Source organism: Phyllostomus discolor, chromosome 2 (genome assembly GCF_004126475.2).
Source record: "Phyllostomus discolor isolate MPI-MPIP mPhyDis1 chromosome 2, mPhyDis1.pri.v3, whole genome shotgun sequence".
In the NCBI taxonomy this organism is placed as follows: domain Eukaryota; kingdom Metazoa; phylum Chordata; class Mammalia; order Chiroptera; family Phyllostomidae; genus Phyllostomus; species Phyllostomus discolor.
This window is the reverse complement of record NC_040904.2, coordinates 93,349,838-93,362,412: the sequence shown is the minus strand read 5'-3', so window position 1 is coordinate 93,362,412 and position 12,575 is coordinate 93,349,838. Positions and strand designations below refer to the sequence as shown.

At 33.6% G+C, this 12,575-nt stretch overlaps 1 protein-coding gene across 2 annotated transcripts in view; it reads left to right on the top strand.

Annotated features, from left to right (window-relative positions):
• Positions 1 to 10,592, top strand: part of NAA50 (N-alpha-acetyltransferase 50, NatE catalytic subunit) — a 33,260-nt gene extending 22,668 nt beyond the window's left edge. The window contains exons 2-5 of one of the 2 annotated variants that reach the window (XM_028503487.2): positions 5,705 to 5,841; positions 6,245 to 6,364; positions 6,791 to 6,857; positions 7,579 to 10,592. In XM_028503487.2, the coding sequence (XP_028359288.1) occupies positions 5,705 to 5,841; positions 6,245 to 6,364; positions 6,791 to 6,857; positions 7,579 to 7,756 (502 nt within the window). In that variant the 3' untranslated portion in view covers positions 7,757 to 10,592. The remainder of the gene's footprint in view (positions 1 to 5,704; positions 5,842 to 6,244; positions 6,365 to 6,790; positions 6,858 to 7,578) is intronic. The other variant, XM_028503495.2, reaches the window with a different exon arrangement.
• Positions 10,593 to 12,575: the final 1,983 nt, after the last annotated feature.

The following is a 12,575-nucleotide window of genomic DNA, read 5'->3' as shown; positions in this document are numbered from 1 at the left end:
ATGGAAGGGCATAACAGAATTTCCCTGACAAGAAAAAGCTAACAGGAGTCCATCACCACCAAACCAATATTACATGAAATGTTAAAGGATCTTCTTCAAGAAAAAGAAGAAAAATATCAAAGTATGAACAATAAGTACATATCAATAATTGAATCTAAAAAAACCCAAAATGAACAAACAAGCAGAATAGAAACAGACTTAGAGATACAGAGAACATTTTGATGGTTGTCAGAAGGGAAGGGGGGTTGATTGAAAAGGGGTAGGGGTTAAGAAGTACAAATTGGTAACAGTAGTCATGAGGATGTAAAGTATAGCATAGGAAGCAGTAATATTTTAATAGCTATGTATGGTATCAGGTGGGTATGAGATTTATCAGGGTGATCACATATAATTTCTGATCACTAGGGTGTATACCTGAAACTAATATAATATTGCATGTCTGTTATAATTGTAATTTAAAAAATGATTAATAAAAGCTAAGGAAATTGATCCCCAGGTAGGTTAGAAATCCAAGGAACTAGATATTAGTATAAGTTGAAAATTGCAGATGGACTTGAAAAGACCACATCAACAATTACATTAAATTTTGAACAGACTAAATACTCCCAATTGTGAAATTAAAAGAACAAAACTCCTAAGTATTTGCTGTTTACAAAAGACACATAAAGAAGTTGAAAGTAAAAGGATGGTAGAAGCAACACTGTGGAACATTGATTAGAAGAAAATGGTATGTCTGTATTGATGAGCAAAGTAGGCTTTAAGAGAAGGACTATTGCAGCAAAAAATAAAAATTATAAAAGGATCTACTCATAACCATCTCAAATATTTATGCTCTTAATAACATAACTTGAAAATAAATAAAGCAAACACTGACAGAATTAAAGGGCAAGGAGGAACACTTCTAAATTTTCTTTAAGGCCAACATAAGCCTGATTGATAAGAAAGCCTGCCAAAAATACTATAATGAAAGTACAACAGGTTTGTCAGAATAACCCTTCCTGAGGTATTTGAACAAAGACTCAAAGGAGGTAAGAGAATAACTGGCAGGCAAGGATGTAGAGACCTGATAGGGAAGCCTCCAAGTGAAACAGATTTCAGGAGGATGGTCAGATCTAGTTTTGGATGTTTAATTTGAGGGCCTGCTAGAGATTCTTTGTAGTTTAGGAGTTTTCTGCTAGACAGGGGTGTCCAACCTTTTGGCGTCTCCAGGCCACACTGGAAGAAGAATAGTTGTCTTGGGCCACACCTTAAATACATTGTGACCTGTAATTACAAAAAAAATCTACTGTTTTAAATAAATTTATTATTTTGTTTTGGGCTGCATTCATATCCATCTTGAGCTTCATGTGGCCCATGGGCTGCATGTTGGACACCTCTGCTCTAGACTAAAGACAGAAATGTGGAAGTTGTCATTATTAAAGCCATAAGACTATGAGATTGAGGTCACCAAGATAAGTGTGGATAGAAAAGACAACCAGTACTGTCTTGATATGTAAGATCCTCATAAAACGGGCTCTTCCTCTTCAGCTCTAGCTCCAGTGTTTACACAAAGCATGCTTTGTCTTACCATATCACATTGCCTATAGTTTTGAGAATTCATCATTGCTATTTTGTTCATGTTCTACTCTCTCCTTAGAATGCATTTCTTACCTCCCACAAAACAAACTCCTAGTCCTCCTTCCCAACTTTTCCCAGTATCACTTCCATTCTAATATTTTTGTACTTTGTGTACATATGGTATTATTAGCACATTGTATTATATATATATATATATATATATACACCTATATTTCTTAGTAGGTGTAAAGTCCTTTGCATTCTAGGTGTATTAACATGTAGGTGTTCAAATGTTAAAATAATTGATTTATGTTTTGAATAAGCAACTTTGATATTAACGAGAGCTCTACAACATTTTAGATTTATAGATAGAATTCTGAGCTTGTAATTTAGAAAAAAATTTTTTAACTTCTGAAAGGTTTTTGGTTGTTTAACAGTCAAGTGGTGTTCTCATTTTCTTGACATTTCTACATAGCCCTTTATGCAGTAGACATCCTTTGCTAAATTATATTTATAAGTAGATGATATTACTCTGATATATTTAGAATATCCACTTCTTAAAATAATTCAGAGCTAAGTGATCAGGATTACAGAAGTATTCCATTTCAACCAGACATATCATGTTCATGTGAGTTAAACTGTATTTGAAGATGAATTTTGCTGACAGTTACATTTAATATAGTTACCACACAATTTTATAGTATCCAGTAATGTTCTAAAATATGTATGTGTCTGTTTGTACATAGAAAAATATGGGAAGACTATCATAGTTATTTCTGGTCATAGTAGTACAGGGTATTTTCACTTTCTAAGTCATTTATATGGCAGTGGACTGTTTCTTTTTCTTTTCTTAAATCAAGACGTATATTTTAAAGTTAAGCAGGGAAAGATTAAGCTGCCTACTCCCTAATATTTTAATATTGTGTTCTATACTTAGGTTTGATCTGTCTACCCTAATGGAAACTTTGTTAGTAGTTAACTTTTGTTAGATTCAGTCTAGCACACTGGACTATAACCACCTTTTCCTTCTACATGAAACCAAGGAATACCTGGTTATTTTCCTTCTAGTTATAAATATACTTGAAACCCAGTAATTACTTAGAAATCATTCTTAAATTTGTAATTTCTATGTTTTAAAGATTTTATTTATTTTTTTTAGAGGGGAGGGGAAGGAGAAAGAGAGGGAGAGAAACATTGATGTTTTAGAGAAGTATTGATTGGTGGCCACTCATATGCCTGCTATCCAGGTATGTGCCCTGACCAGGAATCACCCAGCAACCTTTCTGTTTGCAGGATGACTCCCAACCTACTCAGCTACTGTAGTCAGGGCCATTCTTAAAATTTTTCTAATTCAAGTTCTTTCACTTGTAATTGAGAAGCTTGTCTTCTAGGTTTTTAAGTTTTCCTTTATTGTTGTTCATTGTTAAACTTAATAATGTAAATTTCGATCACTTTTAAAATACAGAGACTAACTTTCTTAAAAGTGCAATGGAGTGATTTTTTGAGGTATTAAATATTAAATTATAAATAATAAGCTACTACATTAGTAGAAATAATTTATTAAATATAATTAGTAAAAATATATTATGGTTAAAAGAAACTACTACACCCAATTTGTGGTTCATTATGCTACATGGTATCACTTATATGTAGAATCTTAAAAGACACACACACACACACACACACACACCCCCAAGAACAGTAGAAAAATGGTTGCCAGGTCAGGGGAGTCAGGAAGAGATTGATAGAAGGGTATAAAATTTCAGCTGCAAAATCCATAAGGTCTGAGGATCTAATGCATAACATGGAAACTGTATTTATATTTGAAATTTGCTAAGAGAGTAGACCATAAATGTTCCCACAGACCAAAAATGATAAATATATGAGGTGATGGATGTGTTAATTAAATGGGAGGGATTCTTTAAGACATTTATGGAAGATGTAATTTCTGTATTTTAAGGGATCCTGTATTTTACAGCGTAATAGTCAGTACCAATAAAAAACCTGTGAGTGGGTGGTAGGTATGTGAGCCCATTAGGTTTAATCACAAAAAGGTTTTGGGTGAAGTGTCAGGGTTAGATAAAAGTGTAAAGAGAGGGGAAGTTGTGTGAATGACGTGTAAACTATTTAAAGAAGACAAGAATCTCATGAAGGGAATTTATTTCAGTTAACAAATACTTGGGACAAGGCCATGTTTACTTATATTCACTCTTGTGGCTAGAAACTGGGAAAGATATCTCTATTTTTTATAAGATATTTAAAAATTTTGTGTGGCTGCTAAGAAACTCATTGTGTTCAGATTTTAAGAAGACATATGAGATGTTCAAGGGTAGTTGGTCACAATTAAATAATAAAAACTGGTAGCATAAAATTGGAATAATTGAGGCTGGAAGGCTAAAGTTTCAAATGAACATAATGGTCTATAATCAGGTTTGTTTGGATTTTTTTAAAGAACTGTAATATATTCTGTTGTTTTCTGATTACCTAAATTTTAATATTTGAGAGAATTTTATTTTAAAGATTACCTACAATTCTTACCATGTATTTTGGAATGTGTTTTTAAATATTTTTGTATGCGTTAGCAAAAATTGGGTCATAATTTTATATACAAAACAATATATCAACACTGTCTTTCCTTGCTGGTAAGTGTATCATGCTTTATTTTACCAGTCCCCTTAGGGGACACTCAGATTTTTCTTTTTTGTTCTTAAAAATGTGTGATGATTAACATTCTTGGTGTTAGCCATTTCTTTAATAGAGTTATCAAAACCTATGTACCTATTTTGCACATGATTAATTAGGCTATTGTTTGTATTGCCTGCTTTTGACCAATGTTAATTGTGATCTGGAACGAGCACTGAAAGAGTAGGATGTACATAGTTTTCTAGCTGCTTGGTTGGCATCAGATTGTTTTATTTTTGAATTCATTTTCATTTGATTTTTTTAAGTTATTTATTTAGTTATTTTTTTAGAGAGAGGTGTGACGGGAAGGAGAAAGGGAGAAAAACTTGTGAGATCGATCTGTTGCCTCCCACACACCTGCAACCCAGGCATGTGCCCTGGCTGGAATCGAGCCTGCAACCTTCCAGTTCACACATTGATACTCAGTCCATTGAGCCATACCAACCAGGGCTATTTGATGTTGTTTTAGTGTTTTTATCACCCCTTGTTAAGACTTTTAAGAAGACAAATAATGTATATAAGCACCTCTACTAATGATAGTGTTAATGGTAACAGGAAGAAAAAATTATGTAGATGCTATTCAGGTTTGTCATGTCATAATTGATCACCCTTTACCTTATGGCAGTAAAATTGACTTGAGCTATTAAGAATTCCTTTTGTTGATAGCTCTGTAGGCAAAATAGTTTTGTTACTATGAATCTGAAACTTTAACCTCTTTTCCCCTGGGACCAAATTAATTACAGTTTTCAAAGTGGGGTGATTTGTTTTATTTTTGTTTGTTTATTTGTTTGTTTTTCTTTTAAAATATGGACTCCCTTGTTCTGGTTCCAGAGATTCTACTTCTGAATGTGTGGGGTAGGATTCAGGAATCTGGATTTTGAATATTACTCCATGTGATTCTGTAGGTGGTTCCTGGCTCAATGAATAGATTGTGCATAGCTTTTCATCTTTATGTACTGGACTGTTTTCTTAGAAAAAAATTCTAGAGTAAAATTATTTGGACAAAGGAGATGCACTTTTTGGCTTTTTGGTACATAGCACTAAATTGTCTTCCAGAGATACATCCATTGACATTCCCACCACCAGAGTGTAAGAAGCCCATTTACTACCACCTTGCCAAAGTTCGGTATCATCATTCTTTTTGATCAGTAATAGATGTTTTTAACTTTCTGAACTGTAGATGACATGGAAAATTTTGGCATATATGTAGCGTATTATTCTGGGCTTCTTAGTAATTGTTTATTGTATTTATCTGTAAATGTGTACAAGTATATGAAAACTGAGTTGAATGTGGATGAAATGGCTGGCAAAGTCTGCTTATAAATTAGAAATCTTCATAGGAATATAAAGTTATGGTTGAAAAGATTTATCAATAATATAAAAAAGATTTGGTGCCTTTTTAATATATTCATCTTAACAAATACTGCTAATTATATTTTACTGAGTACTTTTTGGTTTGTTCCAGTAGCCGGATCGAGCTGGGAGATGTGACACCACACAATATTAAGCAGCTGAAGAGATTAAACCAGGTCATCTTTCCAGTCAGCTACAATGACAAGTTCTACAAGGATGTGCTGGAAGTTGGCGAGCTAGCAAAACTTGGTATAATATGTTTTTTTTCTTTCTTCATTTATTCATATTCTTGACCTCTTGTTAGTAGTAAAGCAGAAAGAGGTAACCAATTTAATCTCTTTTATTTTACAAGTGAAGAAATGGGGATAATTCAAGTTGTAGAAAAACCTCAGAGAAATCAAGACAAAATATTTGAATTTTAAAAGGAAATGCTAAATCTTTTCTTGTGTTTTCACATATTTAGCTTTACTCTCAATGAGAATTAAATTCCTAAGAAGGTATAGGAGGTTTTTGAGGCTGTTGATATTCCGAGTAACTGAAAAAACTTAATGCTGATAGCAGCAATTTAGTCCTCATAGAGGGGGATGGGAAAGATTTAATAAAATGTGTTATTCTGTCTGTTGAATGTTATGTCTTTGTTTTTCCATGGCAGCCTATTTCAATGATATTGCAGTAGGTGCAGTATGCTGTAGGGTGGATCATTCACAGAATCAGAAGAGACTTTACATCATGACACTAGGATGTCTGGCACCATACCGAAGGCTAGGAATAGGTAAAATTATTGATCTTTTAAAAAAACTGCTTCAAAGAAGTATAAACACAATTGTAACTGTTTCTGACCCAGTAAGTCAAATCAGTTCTTTTGGGACTACTGGGAAATGGTTATTGAGTTATATAAGGTGAAAAATACTTACTTTTTAAACATAATTTATTTGGAAGCCCTTTATAGGTTTGTTATTAATGTCCCTTTTGCTTTTTCAGTTTTCATTCTACTTGGAATGTCTTGTATATAAAGTTTCCTTTTGTGCTAGCAGTTTGAAATATACATAATATATGAGAGAAGAAATGTTTGGAAAATCAGGATGTCTAGTGTTTACTTCAAATTCTGTAAGGACTCAGTAGTGTTAAGATGGCCATTAGATGTATAATTTAAAGATTGATCTTTACGAGATTACTTACTTGTTTGTCTTATTAATAGGAACTAAAATGTTAAATCATGTCTTAAACATCTGTGAAAAAGACGGCACTTTTGACAACATCTATTTGTAAGTTAAATGATATTTAATGTTATCTAAAGAATTTAATAAATTGTCAATAGAAATCTTTACAGAATCTTCAAGTTCTGGTCACTTATTCATTCTTTTGGAAACATCATGGATGTAGTGGTTATAATGTTTTATTGTCTCATTTAATAATAGATAAGAAATCTGAGATAAAATATTCTTGTTTTATTATGTTGGAGTGGGGGGAGGGGTCCAAAGTCACAGGGATAAAATCAAGATTAAAACTCAAGTCTTAAATTTAAGAATGCATTCATTAATATTACTTTTCTGTGCCCTCTGTTTGCACTCTGCATTTTGTTGAAAGTGTAGTTAATGTGCTCATTAGTAGTAGAGTAGTTTAATAATCAAAATCAGAAATTACCTGGCTGATACCATTATACTTGAATTTTAACAGACCTTAGATTTAAGAGCCAAGCATAGGTCATAACAATGGATTGTTTATAATATAGATATTAAAGTTCTCACATTTATTTTGGCAGCAGGAGAGATTAAGTTATATAATGCTATTTGAGGAGTAATTGAGAAAGCTGGAATTACTTATTTTCAAAATACAGCATACTTTCATAGAAATTATAGAGGGATATATCCAGACATTTGAGACCCAATTTTTTAATTTTTTAAACTTTTTTTTCTGCTATCTGTGGAGAACACATAAAAGCTGATTAAATCTTAATTTTTTTTCTTATACCCTCTCATATCTCAGGCACGTCCAGATCAGCAATGAGTCGGCAATTGACTTCTACAGGAAGTTTGGCTTTGAGATTATTGAGACCAAGAAGAACTACTATAAGAGGATAGAGCCCGCAGATGCTCATGTGCTACAGAAAAACCTCAAAGTCCCTTCTGGCCAGAATGCAGACATGCAAAAGACAGACAACTGAACAAATTACAAATGGACTTTCTTGCACTTGCTTGTCGCCAAATAAAAAAGAGGCCCATTGATTCCTGCCCCACCCCTCTTGTTTTAAAGCTTTTCCCGCTCCTTGTTCTTGTTTTTCCACCTGTTTTTCCTTCTCTTCTAAAAGTTTTAATACTTTCAAGGACTTTCAAAATTAATCATGTTTGGATTCTTTTAGTTCTCTCATTGTTGTGAGGTGGATTGATTGTGGGAAGTTTCACGGTTAAGATATTTGGTCCCAAAAATTTGGGTGTCAGTTTCAGTTTATTTTTAGCTTGTTTTTATGTCCTGCTTTCACATTGAAGTGCAGAGCCTACAAAATACTGTATATTTCAAAATACAAAAAGAAGCAGCAGCAATATCTTGTTCTCGAATCATAGACAAGTTTAGTGTGTTTGTGGTACTTTGGGTTTCTCAAGACTGTTTGTGGGATACTATTCCCTAGACATTGCCTTCAACTCCACCTGTTGTCCTAAGTACTATCTCAGGAGTTGGACCATTGTTATCCTTGTAAGAAATACTAAGCTTATTATTTTTTTCTTAAGCAATTCTTCCTTCCTTCCTTGCTGGTGGCTGAGGGTGGGTGGGATAGCTTGGGTAGGTAGTGTTAGACTTTGGTCTCAGTATTTGAGTTAAACTGCTTTTTGCTAATGAGTTGGCTGGTTGTTAGCAGGTTTATTTTACCTGCTGTTGATTGTTATTAGTGGTGTTAACTTTTAGAGTGTGAGCTGGTGAGATTAATTTTTTTTTAATATCCCAGCTAGAGATAATGGCCTTTAACTGACCTAAAGAGGTTTGCTGTGATTTACCTTTTTTTTTCCCTCCTGTCCTTTTTCTTCAGTAAACCCATAGTTAGTTAACTTCAAAAATGGAGTTGATGTCCTTATAGGTCAATCCCCTTCAAGAATGCTGATGCAGGTGTTGTCTCTTGGACATATTAAAACATACCTAAACGGAAGCTTAGATGGACTTGTGGCACAATAAATGCATTTAATATCAGCTAATACAGGCTGTTAAAAGTGTGGCCACTGAGCATTTGATTATATAGGAAAGAATATCTAGACAGTATTTTTGAGAATAAAATAGCTGTGCTATTGCTTATCTGTTAGAGAATATCCCAGATTTGCTTACATTCTGTGCCTATGATATTAAGTTTAAGGATTTGGGGGAGGGAGAATTGTTAAACATATTATTTCTATTCTTGGGAAAGTAAAAGTCTAGAAGTGTTATAATACAGATATCACTGTGACCTCCTCTACTGACAGCACTGGTTTAGGCCAGATTATTTTCTGATGAATAAGGAGTGGTTTTAATGGGTTGAGAACTTTTTGTAAGATAGGAGACGACTGAAATTTTCTTGTTTTCCTCCATAGTCCCATCTCCAATATTTAAATTTTTCTGCTTTGCCAATATTGGTGGCCCAACAAATGATCTCATTAGACTTTAAAACAATGCACAGAGTTTGAAGATTCTGTCATTTGACTTTAGAAGGGAAGTTGATTCATAATATTTATCCTCTTACGTAAATTCTGCTATGAAAGTCATCTCCAAATATGTTAAATGACAATTATTTTACACAGCATTTATGCACATTTTGTAATCTTAAATTCTTATTTGAGAATGTGAAAGTACAAAGTACATAGACTTCAGCAGTCTTAATTGAGTGCCAAGAATAATACAGAAAAGGAAGATAGTTGAATGAGGTTTATAGGGTTCTAATCTTAAGACAGTTAAAATGTAGAAAGACCATGCTGATTTCTTGGGTATCAGTTTCTTCAGCAGTCTGAATCTAAGCTTAGAAGAAAAGTTTAGCATTAAGCACCTTTACCTTCATGGATAACCTTCAGCTTGCTCTTGCCAAGAGAAGAGTGCTTGAATTACAGAAGGCATAATTACTTTGAAGAATTCAGCCTTTTTGTAAGCTTCCAGATATCAAAATAGATTTTGATATATAAATGAGTTTTCTGAGATAACACTGCCTCTATTTCTATAACCATTTCACCTGGGCTGGCTAATCAGTCCTATGAATGTATCCCTAAATGTGGTTATTGAAAACCGAATAGCTGCCTCATGACAATTAAGTACATGTTATTTAAGGAGGGGGAAAAAATAACTAAATTTTGAATTGAGTGTGTAGGCTCCCTATCATTATATATAATGTTTCTTTTTCTACTCTAGTCAATGGCTTTAACCTAAATTGTAAATGTTTGTACAAGGTTAATTGTCCTACATCAGACTTATATAAATAATTCCATCCACTTACAGAGGAGAAGGCTGTAGAAGATACAGAAGCTGGGCACTAGTTCATATGTTTATGAGTCAGTAAAGACTGAAATAATGTCTCATGTTTAGTTGGTTATTTTGAAATATGAAAATTATCTAGGTAAAACAATTCTATTAATTGGATGATCATAGGATATATCCATCATATTTTTCAGGACAAATAGTTTTTACTGGGGGGCAAATAGGTGAAAATTTATACTGGATGGCTATTGCATTTGGGTTCTAAAAAAAAAGAATCTGCAGAGAAATCTATGCAATATGTAATTTGTCCAGATTAGTTTTTATTTGGGGAAAGAAGTTCTGAAATATCCCCAAAGCAGTTTACTCATCAATTGAAAGTCCTCCAAAAACAGAACTATTCAGAAATGTGTTGTGTGGGGTGGAAAAGAAAAGCTCCCTCAGTTTTTTGGAGGGAATAACTTTAAAAATACTTAAATGGCTAAGTTTATTTGGTGCAGTTAAGAATTAAACTTGTTGATTTTAACATTGCTGTTACATCTGAAATAAACTTATGTGATGATGTTCTGGTAGTAATCTGTGATGTGTTATAAATGTCCAGAAAAGACCCCACTTTTGTGTTGAATTCTGGTATCAGCAGCTCTACGTAGTCTTTGTTTACTGTTGGCCTGTTTGATTTTTCAAAATACTTTGACATTTCTTTAAGATATTGCTTAAAGCTAATTAAAATAAGCAAAGTCTAATCAAGGCCTCCTAAGTCAGACCTTTTGAAACTTGCCAGGAACACTGCCCAGTATCAGTGGGCAGTTCAGTCTCAATGAGGGTAAAAGTCTTTCTGCTGCTGTATTTTTTAAAATGTAATTGCTTAAGACGTCTGACACCTAAAGGTTGTGATCTCATTTAGTAGTATGCATTGAATACAAGTCATGTATATTAACTTTTCTTCTCTTTGTCAGCAGTGAGGAAAGTTTTAGTAATTGAATGAGTTGGGAATTGCTTTTTAAAGTTTTTTTCTAAAGCTCAAACGAACATGGGTTTATAGTTTTTCTTTAACAAAGTTTACTCAGTGTTTAATATCTTAGTCAAAAGCATACTAATCAGAATTTTGCTTGTTTCATTGAAGAAACAATGGGTGATTTTTTTCCTGATGTCTTAGCTATCACTATAGCACACTATCCCAAATTTGGCAGCCTAAAAACATGTATTACCACCCACAGTTTCTGAGTCAGGAATCCAGGAGCAGCTCAGCTGGGTGGTTCTGGTTTGAGCTTGTAATGAAACTCAGCCAGGCCCTGTCCAAGTAGCACAGCTGGTACCAAAGGCAACTCTGGAGGAAGGATGGCCCTTATAATGGGTGCTGGAAAAATGGAGCTTCCCAATGCAGAAATATACATTTTGATCCATGTGTTATTATACAACAATTAAAAATGCATAATGGATCTAAATATAGAACCTATAAGACTTGTAGAACATAGGAGAAACATCTCTCTGTCCTTGTGTTAGTCAAAAGATTTCTTAGATGTAACACCAGAAACACAGTCTGTAAGAAAATGGATAAATTGGACCTAAGAATTAATTACTATTTGGAAAACATTTAAGAAAATGAAAAGAACCCTAGGCTGTGTGGCTCAGTTGGGCTATGGGTCACTAGTTTGATTCCCTGTCACAGGCACATGCCTGGGTTGTGGTTCAGTTGGGAGCATGGGAGAGGCAACTGATGTATGTTTCTCATGCCGATGTTAATCCCTTCTCTCTCCTCTCCCCTCTCTAAAAAAATTAACAAAATCTTAAAAGATAACCAAGGAACTGAGAGAATACTGCATATTATGAATCTGACAAAGTATATGTATCCAGAATAAAGAACTCTCAAGACTTCGTGAATAACAAGTAACCCAATAAAAATGGGCAGTAAGTACATGAAGAGATGCTCACTACCATTAGTCATTAAGGAGATACAAATAAAGTCACAACAAAATACCATCATACGCTTAAGTGAAGTTTTATAAAAGACTGACCACATCGTTAGCAAGATATGGTACAATTCAAATTCTAATATTCCAGTGGTCGAAATATACAACTTTGGAAAACAATTTAGGGTTTTTCTTGTTTTTTAAGGCACACTTACATATGAATCAGCCATCCCACTGGATATTTACCCAAGTATATTACCCAAAGAAAATGAAAGCAGATGTCTGTACAAGGTGGGCAAAAGTTGGTTTATAGCTGTGAGTGCAAAAGTTTATTCTTGTATTATTTATTGTATTTTCATATGAACTGTACACCGTAAACCTATGTTTGCCCCATCCTGTACAAGATTTGTACAGATGTTCTAGTATCTTTATTTGTAATAGTCCAAAATTGCAAACAATCCAAATGTCCATAAATGTTGAATACATGATGTGTCTATACAGTGGATTACTACTTAGCAACAAAAGCTAATTAATCATTGATAACACAAGATGGATGAATGTCCAAAAGTATGCTGGGTTAAAGAAGATAGAGTACTGTATATACTGAAGTATTCCACTTATATAAAATACTAGTAGATGAAAGTGAATGTG